Source organism: Pieris brassicae, chromosome 9 (assembly GCF_905147105.1).
Source record: "Pieris brassicae chromosome 9, ilPieBrab1.1, whole genome shotgun sequence".
Classification (NCBI taxonomy): domain Eukaryota; kingdom Metazoa; phylum Arthropoda; class Insecta; order Lepidoptera; family Pieridae; genus Pieris; species Pieris brassicae.
The window spans coordinates 14,345,370-14,366,040 of record NC_059673.1 but is presented as its reverse complement, the minus strand read 5'-3'; the positions used below and the strand labels follow the sequence as shown (position 1 = coordinate 14,366,040).

Here is a 20,671-nt window from a genome sequence, read left to right as displayed (position 1 = left end):
TTTATTAACGGACCATAATACTGCACTTTTTATATAATAATTTATATATAAAAAAAGTTGTACGTGTGATTTTCTTATGAGATATCCTCCACGGTGTATCTTCCTAGATATTCAGATTAGTTTAATTTGAACGTTTAAGATTCGGTATTGAATACGACGATGTGTGTATATATTGTAGGTATCTAACAAAAGGCAGTTTCTAGATTTACAGAGTTAACTAAAATACTCACAAAACGTATTACTAGTTAAATCTAACTAGTCAAACTTTTCCTTAGAATTGATATAATTTAGTTTTATTTAACTTTTTAATTCAGACCAGCTGTTTTTTGTTTTTCTATAATTTGCTCAGTAATACAGGCTCTTAGTCATAACACTGTTCTAGAGTAGACAAATCAAACGATCAACCCATTTCACATTGAGTAGATTGAAGATTTTTACCTGTTAAAAGAATTGATAGTCGTTAATTATATTTTATTTATCATTTTATATATACCATTTCTACTAGCAGATTGAAAAATCAAATAAATTCTAAGATATAGTACAACATAATGTTGTTGTGTAGCTGTTTACAATTTCATTCACGTAGTCTGTGGCTAGCGCGGGGCGGGGGTCGAAAGCATTCGATCGAGCCGCGAATGGCGGACGGGAAAACATCAACGGTGTTTCAGTAATCAGTAGTGCAAGTTTGGCAGTAGAGGTGAACTTGGCTCCTCTGCCAATCTAATGGAACATCGTTCCCTCGACCAAGTTTCAGCCGCGATTCTAAACAATTCAAACATTCGTCGTGATTATTGCCGTAAACAACAAATCCTTTTGCTGTTATTATGTTGTTTAAACGGATCATCGAAGGAAAGTCGGTGCTGAACGGTGATGTTAAGAAGGATAAGTCCCCAGAGAAATGTTCTAGAAGGAAATCGGAATGCGACGGCTGTGGGGAGCATTCTACGTAAGTTCTAGTAGAAAACTTTTAGTCCTGGAGTTCAGTGGAATTACGTTTTGTAAACAACTCACATACACATAACCATAACAGTCACTCGTAGCTCGTAAAATATATAATCAATTTGTTTATTGTGGTAGAAAGTTGGTGCAAACAAACTTTTTACTAAAACTCAGACTGAGTTGTTTACGTGTAATATTAAACAAATAAGTATGCTATACGTAACAAACCAAGGTTGAACAGTTTGCTCAGTTAGGTTTGCTTAATATTTTAATCGCTACGATTACCTAAATTACTTTCAGCATTTTATAAGCATAGCAGTTTATTAATTAGCATTATTATGGTGTACGTGAGTGATTAATATAGAGTGAACACAATATCAATAATATTTAAGACATCTCGTGTACTTTACCGTTCGATGCTGATTCTAACTGACCTATCTCAATACAAATCACTTTCCACCTATATTTATATAAACTTGTGGCTAGTAAACAGAGTTTTGTGCCAATGGAATCGAATTCGTTATCTTTATGATGATTGAATGCTCACCAAATAATGTTTATCTGGGTTAATTAAAAAATTATCGAATTTATCTTTGGTGCCTTAGATCAAATACCACGAGACAATTTGATAGGTTAACTTTCGTTGAGCATAAAAATTGTTGTAAAATAAACAGACAACAATTGAAACAGGAAATGACACTTGTAATTCATTTAGAAAACCCAGTACATAATAAAAATAGTAATATAACGATTTTTTTTTCAATTTACTCCACATATAAACTATTTCATGTGTCTCGTACAGGTCATTCAAAATAAATGAGCGTGTATTTATTAGAAATACGAATGTTCTAGAATTTTTTGTTAGTCTTACATCTATTTTATTAATTTCTTACAGGAGTAAGAACTTAAATTATGTGTAACAAATGGTTCAAACATTTACAGAACTAGGAAAAATTATTTAATATATTTAACTAAGTCATTAGGTATGACATTCGGGTGTGTCGTGTGATGGTGTGAAAGTAAGGATACGTATGTGAGGTGTGCTCGTGATGCAGGATATGGCTCTATAGATGCTTAATACTCCCTTTAACACTCAAAAGTTTTTCTTATTTTCTAGACAAACTACAATAGAGGTAGGTTTTTAAATATTTTTTATAGAATAGGGGGCAAACGGGCAGGAGGCTCATCTGATGTTAAGTGATGGCGCCCATGGACACTCTTAATGCCAGAAGGCTTGCAAGCACGTTGCCGGCCTGCCGGAACATGACAGAATTTATAACAGAATTAAAAACAACGTCTAATAAAAGTTATAGAAGAACTAGACACCGCGAAATCAGTACAATGCAAATTCGTATTACCACCGTTAAACAATGACACTGTTTAATAACAATGAATAGTGTATAAGATCATGTAACATCATAACAACTAGTTCTTGATAAAGCATACGAGATAAAGGTATAATGGTATATATATACCATTACTAGTATATTATCATACTATATATATATATATACCATTACTAGTATATTATCATACTATATATATATATATATATATATATACGTGGGTCACACTGAAAATGTTTAGAGCTGACCAGTTAGAAACATCAGTTAGAAAGATTCATTCTTTGGTCGGAAAAGTCATTTCGCGAGTTGGACAGTAACTGCAGACTGGTTTGTCAATCGCTGTTTGCCTGTTTATTGTCTTGAAAAAAATTCGACAGCAGCGCCCTCGAAGCAGGATCCTCCTTCACCACGACAGTGCTTCCGCGCACTCCGCAAAACGGACTGTTGCATATTTGACTATGGTAGGTGCGGAGATAACGAGTCATCCGCCATACAGTCCTGACCTGGCGCTCTGCGACTTTCATTTATTCCCAATAACTAAAGATAAAATTCGAGGTATTCGCTTTACGAGCCCTGAAGATGCGGTGAAAGCGTAGGAAAATGCCATAGAAGAGACCCCTAAGGAAGAATGGGCCACTGTTATTCTCAGTGGTTCCATCGAATGCGACGATGTGTAGAGAGGAACGGAGATTACTTCGTAAAACAATAAAAGTATTGGCAACTTTCTACATTAAGCTGTTTTTCATTTTCTAAGCATTTTCAATGTTACCTAGGTATATACTATTACTACTATATTACACATCATTTATATATATAAAAGATCTTTTAAAATATCTATTTGATGTCTGTAGCCTTACTAAGTACTATTGTATATATATATAGTATGATAATTTACACGAGACATTAAAAAATATATCTAGAATATCAGTTTTATTCTAACAATAGTACTTAGTAAGGCTACACACATCAAATAGATATGTTAAAATCCGAAATTTAATTTGGGAGAAAATGATGTAATATATAAACTTAGTATAAACTTTAAATTAGTGTAGTAAGAAGTTTTATAATTAATGATATGAGTTTTATAATTAATGAAATTGATCTCATTTTCTCCCGCGTTAAACCTTATGAATTTATGTGTCTGATTTTTACTGTCGCTTTTTCGTTTGAACTTTAATTATTTTAATTTTGAAAATGATTAATGAAATGAATAAATAATTTAAAAAATGAAAATGATATTAAACTTAAAAATTAAAATAACATTAGTCTCATTATCTTGGAACAGAAATTTCAGTTATACCACGAAAAAAGGTTTCACTTCTACCACGTGTGAATTGCACACATGTTATTTTATTTGCTTCGTTATGGTACAGCTAACATTGAGTGTAAACTCTATATAACGACACTGAATGGACTGTGCGTTTTATATTTTATGCGTTATGCAGATTAGTCATTAAATGGCGAGAAGAAAAACGCATAGATAATCTATGACTCTACTTATTGGTCATGGTCAACAATAGTATACATGTGCAAACAATCCCAATTATTTACAACAAAAGAACTAATTTCTTAGAAAGTTCGTAGGCTTGATGCAGACAGTCGAGTTTATTGCGGGCTAGGATAATAAAGCGACGAAAGAACGTACACAGATGCGCAGTTTTTACTAATTTTAGGAACTTAAAAAATACTTTATTTTCGGTGTAATGCTATGTAGAGTATATTTGACGATTTATTATTAATTGATATCGACGCTTTACGACGGGAGTTCGTCGTTAAATCAAGGACGCCGTTATATGGAGTTTACATTGTTAATAGCTATAGCTGCTATAGCTATTAACGGATTAAGCACTGAAAGAAAAATAATTATAAAACTCCTGTTGTTTTTGTTACTTTATAACTAAAATTAGGTCCGAAATTGTCATAAACATCTATGTCTGACTGTATGTTTTTTTTACCTACTCAAAAAGTTTTTGTTTTAATAAAAGAGCATACAGGGAGTATCAAAGACACGTCCAACAATAGGTGTTCATGAGCTACGGTGACTGCATTTTAGCTATGACCCCTATGATATAAAAAACCTGGAATTAAGTGAATATTACTTGAAGGGCCGGGGGCTCGCCTTCCAATTATATTTATCGTGTAACTGACGAAACGTGAGGTCAACTTATCAGAGGTCTGATAACCTTTTATAATTCTTGTGATGTGAGAATTGCTCAGTTTTGCTTTATTCTTCAAATCAATCGAATGAATCTGGCTTGCATTAAAACGTAGTACATTTTGATAGTACCATTTTGATTGTGATACCAAAAGATATTCAACTATAGTATTTTACAGTATTCTGGAGGAACTGATGAAGATGGTATTATTGGGTGTGGTGCTGTGGGCGGGAGTCACGTTCGGAAGTCATGTTGCTCCCTACCCCTTGAATTTGATCATGACTACAGGTAATGGTTTACAATTTTTAACACGATTTTAGCGTGCAAACAGCAAAAAAACAACTCCTGCGCATCTAAATACTTTGCCAACTTACGTTCCAGCAATTTGCATAAAATTCTTCAAGTAAAGCGCTAAAAGTAATTTTGGTTACAGAATTCTACCATCCACCACCGATGTATGATTTCCCATTTCCGAGCGCAGAAATGCTCAAGAAGCTGCCACCCATAACAGCAGCTAACACCAACAAGTCGATTAGTATCAGTAAGATGACAGTGGCAATGCTAGAGCGATTGGAAGACAACTTGGAGGCGTCAGGAATAAAGCCAAAACAAGGATCTGCCGCCCAAGGGCTGGCGCTCACCGGTCTACCCTCAAAAGACGCAATGAAGTATGAAAAATCCTCGATGACGATTACGAAAGCATCGCAAAATCTTATTTGGACACGTTGTTCTAGGTATGTATGTTATTTGCGTACAATAACAAAATGGTTCCACCATTCCCACTAGATGGACCCTGGAGAGATTATTAATAATGAGTTTCTTATAGATACGGTTTGGCGAACGATGAGTGCGCGAGCTTCATAAGTACATTAAATCTGCGTGAGAGTGAATATGGCGGGGAGTGTGCGCAATTAGAGAGGTTTACTTGTCGCACAAACAAAATGTCGTCAAGATACCGTACGTTTGATGGCTCCTGCAACAATCCAGTTCGTTCGTCCTGGGGCCAGGCTCTTACTGGTTACAAACGACTCCTACATCCAAGATATGCTGATGGTATTGAAGAGGTTAGGCCCGATTGACTGTCATAAATAAAATTTATATTCAATAGAAACTTACGTAGGAAAAATTTCGTTTAAATTCGTTCGTAATGTTTTTTTTTTAATTTAACGATTCAAATTTCGAACTGCATACAAATTTTGCCGTTACAAAAGTTATAGCCTAGCATTTGTTCCATTAATTAATGTTACTGTTTAAACAGCCGTTACAATTTTTATCACCAATTGTATAGAAAACAATGGACGTTAAACAAATTGTTTATAGCCTCGTCGGGCGCTGAGTCACAAAGAGCTACCATCGGCTAGACTCGTGAGCACCACCTTGGCTAATAACTTGGATGTCCCAAATGAGGACACATCCATCGCATTGGCTGTATGGAGTCAGTTCATCTACCATGACTTGGTCCATACACCTGTGAGAAAAACAAGTACGTAAATTATAAAGTATCTAATATTCAAAATAATATGAAACCAATGCCGGATTTAGGCCTCAGGGCAACAAAAGTTTTCCGTGTCTTATATTATTAAAGTCCATCTTTTGTGGATGCCCCGATTTCTTTTCCCTAAATCCGCGGTTATATGAGTAGTTAAATGTTATTCGACGTCTTAGTGACGTCATTATGTGACCTTAGGTTTTATCGCGGAAACTGATGATTTCTTTGTCTGAATTGTAAAGTTCCATGCTTTTAATACTTCGATTTAGTAGTGTAACAATTCTTAATAGGCCGCAACGCACTCGCGCCCTCTGGCAATGAGAGTGTCCATGGGTCCTGTATCATGACCCATGGCCTTTTGCCCACTGTTCTATAAAGCATGCAATACTCATCCCTGAGGTCGTAGGTTAGAACCTCGGCTACGCACTTTGGACTTTATTCTGCGCATTTAGCACTGAAAGGAGGAAGACATTGTGAGAAATCGACATGTCAGGCACGAAAAGATTGCCTACTTGCCTATTAATAGCCACTGGTGTTTTTGTCAGCCACAGAAGATCCTTGCCTATTCTAAAAATAACTATTCTACTGACTTTTTTTTTTGTAGTTCACACGGACCAAACAATCCGCTGCTGCGACAATTCAGGTCTGCATCTGACCCCACGGTACTTGCATCCCAGCTGTATGCCCATATCTGTGCCTGATCGGGATCCTCATATGAACATTTGTATGGAGTACACCCGGTCAGTGACAACTTACCGAGGGGACTGTACTTTTGGAGCCGCGGAACAGGTAAGGTCACAATACTTAGACACATGTGTCAGAAATTCTCAAAAAATTCTGAATTTCAATGGTTTTAATGGAAGAATTTGTGTTTAATCTTTTGGAATATTTTTAACTAGCCAATTAAAAATACAATTTTAATAGGATCTTATGTTAAGCTACCCCGCGAACTTCATTTGCCTTAATGTAAATTTTTACTTAGCCTACCTTTTTAGTAGCTACTCAGCAACGTATGGAACTTTTTGCTATGCTACCCCATAAAGACTTGTCCGGAATAACTACTGTATAAAAATATATTTTCTTTCTATATAAACCGTTTTTATTTTTATAGAATTTATATTTCGTTCATGCAACACAACCCGAATATAATTACCCAACATTTAAATTATAAACGGTTAAAACGGTTATTTGAAAGAGAACTGACAAAGTTAAAATATTCACACCCAAGCACTGTAATATTTTTTTATTCATGATTGTACAATTATGATAATTATGTGGTGACACACAAAGTCCGTTTGCAGTAAAATATTACAATGCACATTTTATTTCAATAATAAGCTTTATTGAATTACGTCAATACTTGTTTACTTCAATAATTGAAGGAATTACTTATTTACTAATTAACCAGTCGATCAGTACTGAGAATTATTTATAGGTAGGAAAACATGGTTTTAAAATGTTTTTTACATGTATTTCCTAAGTGTCGTCAAAACTGCCTAAATACTTTTCAATATTTTTTATAGCATTTAACCAGTAAATAAACTAGCTTTTTCGTTTTTTCAACTATTTGAAGGGTCTAAGTACAAAGGTTTAGCAATCAATTCACACACACACATTCTAAAGATCAGATTTTATTGATATTTTCCTCATGTAAATGTTGAATTTAATAACTGAATCATTAAACCAAGGTTACATTACTCAAAGTTGTCTATAAATTGTCCCTACTTATTGAATTATTAATATGTTGTTCATGAACGTTGCATTCCATTTTTAAAAATATATTTTCTTAATTGAACGTGGCATTCTATCCAGAAAAGAGAGAAAAACAATTGTAGTTATTTGTTTGTCGATAAGTGATCTGTTATTTGTCCATGGTCCTTCGCGCCTTTGAAGCTTTTAAATTAAGAACGTTTAGCTTAATTTTAATTCGGGCCTAAGACTAACATCTATGCTGTTTCGTGATTTTGGCCGCGTTTTTTTAATAACTAATTAAAAATACATATGAATCGACACGGTATTATGAACAATGGAGCTTCATTTTATTATTATACTTGTATAAGATATTATAATTCTAATGTATATAAGATGAATACAAAAACGTCAGCACCGGTTTTAAGCTTAAGACTTTTAAATAGATTTGTTTTTTCCTATGCGCATGAGTCTAGAAACGTGTTGAACTTGTTATATCTAAAAATAGTCCCCTCCGACTGCAGTTAGATAAATTAATCGATATCGCAATGGCTATAAAAGCGAAGGTTATCCTATTAATTATGTTGTTTATCTAGGGCAAAGTCATAGAAATTATTCAGAAGATATTTTCACAATAATAAAATGAGCGTATAAAATAAATATGTCGCAATAATTGATAGATTATGTATATGAGAATTGTAATTTGTTTTATAAATCAAGACTTATAAAAAACCTAACCATGTCATCAGAATGAATTTTTGAATTTAGTATTTTCAAGTTTGTATTACCAGCTTGAAAAAACTAATAATCTTATCCTCCTTCCATCCATCCTTATGTGAAGTTGGCACTACTGAATAGTGCATTGCCCTTGTCCCTAGAGCTCTCAGAATTATTGATAGGTCGCAATTGCATCTTTTTGAAAAGGCTAAATATTATGATTTAAATACTGTACTGTCTTCATAGACTATAGAGATTTTGTGAATTGGCTGTAAATAAAATATTGTCATTGATCTCCATAGTGAAATGTTACTCCGTTCCCGCGTTCACGTGTATTTCGCGAACTGTCCAACAATATTCAATTTAAATAAAACAACACTTATACACCTAAATCTTTTTTAGAAACCTTTCCTAATTGGTATAAAAAAAGATTCGGTAGTTTTTTTTTATTTTACGACTCGTTGAATTCGCTTTTGTGTCTGTTATTTTTATAAGAAAGATAATGAGCGGAGTGCTCCAAGTCTATTCTAGAACATATTCGACAGTTCGTACGTGTGTACTATCTGTATTTTTAACAGTTGTTAACGTGGCCTGTAATGAATAATTGAGGTTAAACTTCGTGCACACATTGAAAAACAAATAATTACCAATTAGCAAATACTGCGCAGTTGATTTTGCTTAGTACTGAAGAAGATTAAATATGAGATTTAGAATTGTAAGCGTGTCAAATTTCGTTTATTGTAACGACATGATATACATTTTACGCGATGAATTGTTTATGCCAACAATAGACTTAATAATGGAAATCGCAAACTTCACTCACACTAAACAGTCCTTTATTTCGGAAAACTTCATGCAAACATTTTTGAAAATAGTTTTATTACGGTACCTGACAAAAGCGTGTTGCATGTTATTTCGAGTTTTTTTTGTTGTTAATTAATTCCGTTGAAATCGCTTGTTAGCGATAAGGCCGCATGTTGCCTAATAACTTATGTAACCTACTTTTTGCTTTTTGTTTGTAAAATTATGTATATTATGGTAACAAAGTATAAATAAATAAAAGCGAACAAATTTAATATTTTTTATAACCAAAATATTGACCTATATATAGTTGCATTTATTTTGGTTAGTTAAAGAATTATTTTTATTTATAGTAACTTTCTTACTCATCAACACACTACGAGCTTTAACGCTTGTGACGCTAGGACCCCTTATACAAGAACATACTGAATAAACGTGACGGAACATATTTTAACCGCAAAATTGGGGCTATATAAGCTGGATATTGTATTTGTATGTGTGACTGAGCACTTAACATAATTAATTACATACTTTATTATTATTATTAGAAGGGTATTAGAAGAAACAAAGTCTCGTAGTAAGTGTCGTTAGCAACGTTATATTGTTTCATTAAATTTAACTGCAAAAATTAATAATGGTACTTTTTTGTTAGGTATTTGTGATATATGACAGTTAAAATAATTTCACTCAAATCAATATTCATTGTGAAGGTTTAAAGTCAAATTTATTACTTAAATCAGACCATATTAGTTCTTATAATAAGTAATATTTTGTTAAGTTCAGCTTTTTGTTTAGTAAAAACATTTATAAAAAAAAAACTTTTTTAAATGCTTACGCCAGTAGATGTTTACACAACAATAGGTTCACGTCATTTACATAGATAATAAATCGTAAAAAATAAAATTATGTTTTTTTTTAAATGTCATCTATTCTTCCTAACGGGTATTTGAAACAAACAGATTGTTAAATTTACTAAATTTGTTTAGTAATTAATATAATTTGTCTACAGATGAACCAAGCCACCCACTTCCTAGACGGATCTCACATTTATGGCGCAAATAGCCGCGATGCTGCATCCCTCCGTGAAAAGAGTGGCGGTCTGCTGAAGACCTCGAGTATTGATGATGAAGAACTTCTTCCGTTGGTGAGAGACCCGTCCGAGAAGTGTCTGGTGAATAATGACGGTGCCTGCTTTAACACAGGTATGAAATGAATATTTTATTTTTCATATTATTAAAATATGCCCTTAGTAAATACCCAATAATAATAAATAAGAATTGCCTAAAGAAGAATACCTATTGTACTAGAAAAAGTCACAGGTTAATATACCAGTTCTGTGGTATTGAATATTTTTTTAAGTACCTCTAATCGTGTATTTTTGAAATTCTTATTAAATGCAAAGATTAATACATTTGTATGTTTGTTTTGCTAAAATGACTAAACTTCTGCAGGAGACATCCGCGCTAACATGCATCCGTGGTTGACGGCGATACATGCTTTGTTTGTCCGGGAGCACAATCGCATCGCAAGGAGCTTAGCCGTTTTGAACCCGGGCTGGAATTCTGATAAGCTTTATCACGAAGTGAGAAGGATTGTTGTCGCCGAACTACAACATATTACATATAAATATTGGCTGCCTGCGCTTACTGGTATGTTCTTTTAAATTCTTGTTTTAGTATATGTCATACAGATATCGCTTCTTAACAATCAAATTACCCCAATGTAGGGCGTGGGCCCCATGTCGGAAAACAATAGTATAGACTATACAAATCAACACCAATACATTATACCATTATATTAGGTCCTTACATATGAAATTGGCGTTTTGTATGGGAGGAACAAAAAGTCGAATATTTTTAAATATAATATATTTAATTATGAGTATGAACATATGCACTTTTGCCATCTCATAGGTAGTTCATTGATCCCTTTACCAAAAAAAACCAGACGGACGGGAATCAATAAAATCTGTAAAGGCGAATTGGACTGCCCCATCAGAGTTAAATTTTTTCCCTTGCAAGTAGTTGTCCAAATTTCGAAAAAAAAGGTAATCCGTTGGACCAAGGTCCGAGGAGTACGGAGGATATCTTAGACATTCCAATTGAAGCTCTTCTAATTTGGTAGCCGTCTGTTGTGCAGTGTGTGGTCTAGCGTTGTCGGGAAGTAGTAGTGGCGTGGAGCGATTGACCAGCCTAGGTTGTTTAGTCGCTAGCTTTTCCATCATGGTTTGCAATTGCTGACAATAGACATCAGCCGTAATAGTCTGGCCAGATTTGAGAAAACTGCAATGAACAATATCGGCACTAGTCCACCAAACGCTTACAAGTAACTTTTTGTGGTAATTTTCGCTTGGGCCAGGATTTGGCTGGCTGGCCAGGATACAACCATTGCGCTGAGCGCTTCCGATTATCGTAAAGAATCCATTTTTCATCACAGGTAATGATTCGGTTTAAAATACCTTCATTATTGTGCCGGTTCAGTAATGTAACGCAGCAGTCGACGCGCGTTTGCCGGTTTGCTTCAATCAATTCGTGAGGTACCCACCTTTCAAGCTTTTTAATCTTCCCAATTTGCTTCAAGTGAATTAAAACAGTTTTATCACTAACACCGCAGCCTGCAGCTAACTCGGACGTGGTTTGCGATGGATCCGCTTCCACAATAGCCTTCAATACTTCATTATCAACTTGGGTCTCAGACCGTCCACGGGGCTTGTTCTGCAGGTCGAAATTTCCAGAACGAAAACGTTGGAACCAAAAACGAACTGTGTTTTCATTTGCAACATGACGGCCATACACATCATTCACCCTTCGAGTCGTTTCCGCAGCACTAATGCAACGGCGGAACTCGTACTCGTAAATAATGAGATACTTTAAGTTTTCCATTTTGTAAAATGAGTGACGCAAACAGAAAAAAACAGAAGAAACAAACAAATGAATGACGGTCATCGAAGCACAAATACATGAGTAAATAGCTGTACAAATTTGAATTTGGAATTCCTTACCAAAGAGGAAAACATCGTGATTAGAGTGGCCAGTACGAAATACGGCAATTTCATATGTAAGGACCTTATATAATTGGGGGGCAAACGGGCAGGAGGCTCATCTGATGTAAAGCGATACCGCCGCCCATAGACACTCATTGCCGGAGGGCTCGCAAGTGCGTTGCCGACCTTTTGAAAATATTGCAGAACTTTCAAAGAACTCGCATGTTACGCTGTATAACAAACAGTTTTCGTCGTAACGAATCGTTGTTACATACATTTATATACTGTACGAACATATATATATATATGGTTAAACAACATATTATCTAAGCAATCTAACTATATTGCCTTCAATTTACATTATTTAGTCAGTCGCAATCATAGTGACCGCTGCCACGTGCTAAGTGCAATTGGAACGGCCTCACGCGCCTGCCCTTAGGTGCGATTATTCAATAGCAAGAATCTATTTCAACGTATAATGTATCTTGTTTTTAAGTGGTTAGGTGATCAAGGCCGTAGACTTTGAAATCAGTTCCCATAATGTATACTGTATTTTTCTATAAATTGTCCACCGTCGTGTGTACATCCTTAGTTTTTTTCTCTGTATTAGTCGGCACTCGGATTGTGTATTACAGCTAGGTCGGCAATATTTTTATCCAAATTATAGGCTTTGTTAAATTTATTAGTGTATTTTAATTTTATCTTGTATATATTTACATTGCTTTTTTTTGTGCATGTGCACCTAAATTGTCATACATCTTGGATAAAATAAAAATAAAATTTGTAACATACATGATATATCAAAAAAAAATAGCCTATATTCGAGTACTATAATAAGGATTACATTAAGTTTATGTTATTATTAGTACACGACCTCGGATGGAGTGAAGGCCTCGTCAAAATTCTTCAAAATATAATAATTAAAATGTTGTTTAAGTCGTAATTAAATACGCTCAACGGACCTATTGTCGTATAGTGAAACTATTAATTAAATAAACTTATGTTCTACACGTCAGATTATGTGGTATCGATGTCGTACGTTAATTTCTTGACTATAATATATTACACTTTCTCTTGTCCAATTCGAACAGGCCGGTACGAATACATTTAGGTGAAGATCAGAAAGTTATACAAAAGAAATCAGTTGCTAACTGGTTTTAGTAATAATCGAAGAAATGTTGGCAATTTTAGATCATTTTAAAATGTATCTCTGCAAATTGTGGATCAATTTCTATCGTAACGGATTCGCACGGATCTTTTATAATATATGTTACTTTAGTATATTGTCTCTAATCTAAATATTTCGTTAATTTCGTTGTTTTTGAGTTAATATATAAAATACAAATCTTCCTTTATAAAAATAGTAAAGAAAATATAACTTTGCATACCGAGGAGTATACAGGACCTGTATAAACCATCACAATGTGGAACCAGCTGCCCACTGAAGTATTTCCGAACTATTTCGACTTAGGGTCCTTCAAGATAAAAGCGTTCCTTACTAAAAGGCGCGAGACTTCTAGCAGTTTTAGTGTCCATGTGCGGCAAAATCATTTAACATCTGGCGAGCTTCTTGCCCACTTGCCCCCTGTACTATAGGACAGGCAAGCGGGTACCGGATTTTGTATACAAAATCGGGTAGCCTTAGAGAAAGGCAAGTGGATCTCTCTGTGCTAATCCAAATTAGTAAGTCCGAATCAAAACTAGGTTTTCTAGATTCAATTGAACAAAGGTTATCATAACGGAAAAACGTTTTTTTATATTGGCAAAAAACCCAACCCTGGCGTAACAGGCGATCCAAAAAAAATTCACAAATAAAACAAAAAAACAAACAAACTAAAGAATTACCTATTGAAAAATACTAACTGCTATTAACTAATGAATGATAGAACTATTGTCAGTTCAAATTTCGTAAAACTGAATATTATCTTAAATACACCCAATAAATAGCCATAAATGGCATGCCTAACGCAAGGACTCATCAGTACCAATCTAGATTCTAGATTTTTTCGAATTTTAATAAGAATTAGTAAAAAAAGGATATTTTCTTTTAAAAACGCAAAATAAATAATAACTCTGTAGGGGTCGCGTTTAAGGACCTCCCGTAGAACAATTTTTTGCAGCTGATGACCCCATCTAATACTCTGCCACCCTGTATAGTTCGTTAACGAAAGTAATACATATTTTATTCGATATGTTGCATTCCTATTTTTAACGCTTGTTAGTCTTTCTAGAAAGCTCTATAACATGATCTAAATTCCACATTTTCCTTACAGGAAAATCCATAGACCAGCTATATGACAGCTATGACATCGGGTACAATTCCGACATAGATCCAACAATCACGAATGCCTTTGCGACCGCCGCTTTCCACTTCGTCAACAGCCTCCTTGATCAGGACATATTACTCATCGAGGGCAACGTGACATCACAACGTCTAAAACATACTTATTTCAAGCCAGAGTTAATTGCAAAAAAAGGAGGCCTGGAAAGCGTTCTACGGGGTATGGCAAGCCAGAAAGCTCAGGACTTGGACTTCAATTATGATGATGATGTAAGTGGAATTCGTGATACGTTAGGTTCAATCTTTGATACAAATCTTAGTCAACATCAAACATATTCTTTTTAAAATTAAATCAACATGATACACAAGCGCAAGTACTTTTTATGACGTAAAATATTTAAGGGTCTTAAAATATTAGTCGTTTAGTCGTAAACACATCTACAGGTTCTTATCATTCCATTATTTGTTTGGTTATGTCATTCGGGTTCGAAATTCAAACGCTGGTATTTGTACATCTGCTCGTACTTTATTATTATTCAATATCTCTTTAACTTAACACGTAATAGAGACTGCAGTTAGACACGATATAAAGCCGTTTCTTGTAACATCAGGGCGTTATACAAGCTTATAAACGATGATATTCAAAAAAGATTTGTGTATTTTCAAAAAATGAGGTCTCATTGTTGGCTTTGGCATTGTTGGCTTCAGCTTGCTCCTTGGGGTCGCAGGTTCGATCCTCGACCATGCACCAATAGACTTTGTCTTTGTAGGCATTTAACATTCGCTCGAACGGCGAAGGAAAACATCGTGAAGAAACCAGCTTGCCTTAAACCCAAAAAGCCGAAGGCGTGTATCAGGCACTCGAGATCATCTACTTTTGCTTATTAGATTGACAAATGATCATGAAACAGATACAGAAATCTGAGGCTCAGACCTAATAAGGTTGTAGCAACATTGGCATTTTTAAACGTGTGTAATCATCACTGTATGAGTTACATAACTACGACTCGTATTTATTATAAGAATCGGTTTTAGATTGAGACTGTCCTGTTATTGACATATCTGACCGACCAATATACGCTCATTTAAATTGAGTCATCGGTAAAATTAAAAAGACATTGAAGTGTTTTAAAATCAGGACATATGAATGTCAAGTGCAACATATAAAATCAATAATATTTTAGTATATTTAACGTTTCTTCATTTGTTATTATGTACAATAATACATATGTACATTCTCTAAGCTTATGATAAACAATATAAATAAAAAATGAATAAACGAATATAAATATTGTCACAAGTCACCTGGCCAGTATTGGCCAGCAGTTTTAAAAAGGTCGTCCTCCGCCCATCGAATATAGGGTCTTTTTATCCATCATGTTGACTGGTTTTATCCATCTTCAATCATGAAATTAATTTGTTATTAAATTACGCGTTAGGTCTACATACTTTCGTAATATTATTAAAGATTTGTTAAGATGGTTGTGCATAATTAGCGATATATCATATAATATAATTACGTATTCATTTAATTGGCAATCGTATAATGGATCACAAATACAACGTTAATAATTGCCCACAAGGGATTGAGCATTTGTTTCATAGATAATTTTAGATAAAATGACAATCGCTTTACACAGATGATATTTTTTTTAATTTGCCTTGAACGATTTAAAATAGACTCTAGGTAAACAAAGGTTTAAACACCTTAACCTTCTATTTATTTTTATGACTTTTCCTGTACAGATTAACGTAGTATTTAAAACTGTCCCGACGGCTTTAACTGATCACAGTAATAAGTTGAATACATGCTTTTTTTCCTATATTTTACTCTTCTACGTTTTAATTGTTTAGTTAATTTTATTGGACGGTACATGGTCCACTAATATAATTTTTAAACCGTTATGGCGTCCATAGAAGCGTCATAAGGAAAACTCGGTCCCTGCGTGTTAAAACCAGTATTGTATACCGCATGTTGCTGCTTTACATTGTACGCCGATAGATGTCTCTGTGGGTATGTTAAAACCCGCTTATGAAGTGCTTTTTACTTTCTATGAATTCTTCAGAAAATTTGTTCTGTGCGTAACGACCTTATGGTCGTGGGTTCGATTCCTAGGAATTTTTGGAGTGAATAAACGTTATTATTAACGTTTATCACAAATTTATTGAAGTTATTGTATATTACTACTATTATTAAATTATAGCATTTAATAATCAATTTATATTATTACTATAATTTCCTTCAATGACAGCTCTCATTAATAATTGAATATCGACTCGCTTAATTTAAAACATTTTGCATTTATGCGTATCACATACAAAATTGAGAAAAATAATGATAATTGAGATTTGAGACTAACATTTATAAAAAGAAATTCTCGAAGTAGATGAATTATTTAAGCCGGGATATTAAAATTACTATTTACTATTACTTTTTAAGTTTTAACCTACCTGTAATTAAATTAAAAAAAAACATACCTTTCCCAAAATGTGGAATTTATCAACGAAACCGCAAAATAACCTTGTGAATAATACAATTGTATTGATCTTTTGACAAATATATAGAGAGTATTCTCTATAATATGTATATTTATTATTTAACTTTTATTTGACTTTTGTATGATTTTTTTAATTGAAAGTCTTAATTTGTTTTTATCGTTAAACTACACAAAAAATACAAATTAGAAAGCGCATTCATATAAAATGCTGTAAAAGTAGATATTATAAACTAACTCAAAAAGTCATCGATCACAGACTATACTATCGTGTTTCTATTGTCTACAGTTACGTAACCACTGGTTGGGCGGCCTCGACGTACTAGCAGTTGATGTACAGCGTGGAAGAGACCACGGAATTCCCGGATACTCCCAGTACCGTACACTTTGTGGCTTATCTGTAGCGACTAGCTTCTCGCACCTGACTGATGTGATTCCACAAGAGGTGCGTTAACTTCCCAAATGTTTAAATAAAACGCAAAAAATGTAATTAAATACGTTTATATTATAAATTTTGAACTTTACATTATTTGTTATAACCGTCCAGTATCAGGGCCCCAGTACGACTCAAGATTGGCATAAATTTGTTTCAGAAAGTACGGAACAGTCAAAGACAATACTATTGACACGAATTTGATTTTACTAAAAACCTTGTTTCAGATGGTAGACAAGTTGTCGAAAATATACGAGCAAGTGGGTGACATCGATTTGGTTGTCGGTTTGATGGCTGAAGCTCCACTTCCAGGATCTTTGATTGGACCAACAGCTACATGTTTCTTACGTAAGTTATTATAAAGCATTTAAAAGTTTTCACAGTTCACATCTCCTACGAAAATGTAGAAAATTTTAGCTTGAATGTGATTGGTTGTTTAAAGAAAGCTTGTGATTGGTTGTTCTGAACCAATCTAAAAATTGAATCTTTGCCGAATTCAGTCGTAGAAACTGTCGAAAAGACCATCGTTTTCACAAAAAGGTCCACTTCCATTTTGTCGTAAAGAAAATTCTGTTGACTGTTATTGAATGAAAGAGTTTATGTTCAGGTGAACAACTATGGCGCACGCGCAGCGGTGACAGATACTTCTACACGCACACACACGAAGCGGGAAGTTTCTCAAAACGTCAAATCGCGGAAATACGAAGGGCTTCACTGTCTCGTTTGATGTGTGACAATCTTGAAATTACTGGAGTTCAGAAGGATGCGTTCCAACCTCCCAGTGATAGGTAAATTATTAATTTTATTAAAATTATACGTAAATTATAATTATATATATGGTGTCAACCGTCATATGTAATCTTTGACAATGTTTATTTCCCTATTGACTTCTGGAATATAATGCCTGTTAATAATCATTATTTTTACACAAAGAGAATATACCTATTTATATCTATAGATACTAATATATATCATATATATATATATATATATATATATATATATATATATATATATATATATATAAGTAAACCTGAAATAACTAAATACCAAATTTTAAATTAAATTTACCGTTTTATAAATAACAATACATATTCAAAAGTGGAAAAAGGCCAATTTTTTAAACAGTCAATTTGAAAATCTACTTTATCTGACATAGATAGTAAATTTCAGTGTTGCAGTTTCCAAAAATAAATTATTATTTGTGTATTTTTCGACTTTAAGATTTAATTCTTAATAAAACAAATGAGTAAGTACACAAAAGCCTTAGGTATTACATGCCTAAGATAAGACTGGAAATAACAAGTTTATTAATGGAAAACTACAATATTATGCAGATATCTTATCAGAATCAATATTATTTGTTAACATACATAGCCTGGCAATTACATATATTAGATGTACTAAGTTAACAATGCATTATTTTTATTTATTAACACTGTGTGGTGTGAGTAGATATTCAATCAATGACATAAACAATTAAGGAGGCAACGGGTGGCCTACAGTACAACCCCAGTTATAAACAGCTCTTATAGGGATATGTTTAGTAAAAGACTCTTAAAGGATGTTAAGGAGGTGGTTTATTGTATAAGATCGGGGAGAAATATTTACTTGAAGAATATTAAATTTATATATTTTTCTAAAGTCAATAATATAATGATAGCTTCATTGATAATATTGGATCACGTATGTTTTGAATGTTTCTAATAAGACAGAATGTACTGTTTGTCTCTTTCTTTTAAATTGTATTTACGGCACGAAGAAAAGAGATCAGTACAGACAATAAAGTTAGTGTAATCAGACAGGTAAAGAAAACTTTCTGTTACAGCAACCCTATTGTATCTTGCGATGAAATCAAAAGAATGAATCTCGAAGCCTGGCAAGACCCATCGGAGCAACCTGACATATTCACACGCACTAACAGCTGGCTCAAAAACAAGGTTGCCAGTTCCAACATTACTAAATAGACTGATATGCACTTTATTTAGGTTATTCTGTGAACGAAGACGAGAAATAAGGTACAAGTACTTAAAGGTTTTTTGAAAAGTGGTAAAATGGCTAAATTTTTCGTGTTCGTTCATTTTGTGGCGAGTGCCGTTATGCGCTTAACTGTGCCTTATTTTAATAACTAATAAGTATAAAGAAACAGATTAATTGTATTTAAAATGAGCAACCATCGTTAATGTAACGGTTATAGTCTGTCGCGTATATTTAAACTTCTCACATCTATCATTGTGTTGTCTAAGTTCAAATCTTATTCTATATTCAAAATGTTTATATTCTACCCTAAACTTTAACGATAGTTTTTGCTTGACTTGTGACCACAGATTATACACGCATTTATTGTTGTGTGAGTGAAATGACAATATGCTGATAAGCATTTAATTGCACTTTTAAGTATTCAGTATTTTATTTAGAATAGGGTCACGTTACAGGGACTTGTCGAGTACTATCCAAGTCTTGTCCTTATGGACGCCATGAAAAGTGGCTGTGATAATGAGAGTTAGACGATCTTGAGAGATGTTAAAGATTTGTCGTCTAACTTTACTGTCAAGCACTTGGCAACATTATATTGCAGGGAATTTAGTATTTAATCTCGCCATCATTCATTATGGAAAAATAATTTAATTGCCGCATTCATAAAGTTATCTAATTTAATATTGTAAGCTGTATAATTCAAGATATTGTGTAGGTATACTGTGCTGTGTGCATAATTATACTATTTTCACAGAACCCATTACTTCTATGATAAGGCTTATGATGCAAATGGCCAATTCTTTTTTTAATGCTATTGCCATTTGAAGACAAATTATTCTTTTAATTTTGGCCACAATTTCAGAACATTACATTAGTTATAACACAAATACTAAAGTTTTGAAATAACTTGGCTGTGTACGTTCCTAGTTCTTCACTTTCTATTTTTCACGTTTTCGAAATTTAAAAATCGGAATACGAAATTTAAGAAACTAAAAATGGCGTATGCCTATCGCCAAAGACTGGATTTTAGGTTAAATTATATAAGAATAATTGTTACATTGTTTGTAAAATTTAGTAACTAGTAACAATCATAAATATGTACGGTGAGACTAAAGCAACTTCAGAACTTCGACTGAAGCTTGTACTCTGTAATTTAACGATAATTAATATAAGATAAAGCACAAAACTATTAACCAGTATTTAATTTGTTTTGAATTTAAAAAACAGTTCACTTCTGGAAGGGCTATATGCTTTGCTATTTGTCTTTTGTAATTTATAATAAACTTATAAACAGCCAGAATTCTTTGTTTAATTTCTCTTCCCTTTCTTTTCATTGGTTCTTGATATAATATTTAAAAGTATTGT

The 20,671-nt window shown here is 33.5% G+C and overlaps 1 protein-coding gene across 2 annotated transcripts; it reads left to right on the top strand.

Moving 5' to 3' along the window:
- The first annotated feature begins 644 nt into the window (after positions 1–644).
- On the top strand, positions 645–20,606 carry LOC123713974 (peroxidase-like). 2 transcript variants are annotated; one of them, XM_045667903.1, is made up of 13 exons: positions 645–946; positions 4,620–4,729; positions 4,875–5,175; positions 5,268–5,505; positions 5,762–5,924; positions 6,535–6,719; positions 10,147–10,339; positions 10,589–10,786; positions 14,394–14,671; positions 17,186–17,341; positions 17,557–17,677; positions 17,937–18,117; positions 19,158–20,606. In XM_045667903.1, exons 1-13 carry the CDS (start codon positions 825–827, stop codon positions 19,294–19,296), a joined length of 2,385 nt encoding a protein of 794 aa, XP_045523859.1. In that variant the 5' UTR covers positions 645–824; the 3' UTR covers positions 19,297–20,606. The 2 variants fall into 2 exon arrangements, with proteins under 2 accessions (XP_045523859.1, XP_045523860.1); XM_045667904.1 differs by lacking the exon at positions 645–946 and adding an exon at positions 4,534–4,552.
- The last annotated feature ends 65 nt before the right edge of the window (positions 20,607–20,671 follow it).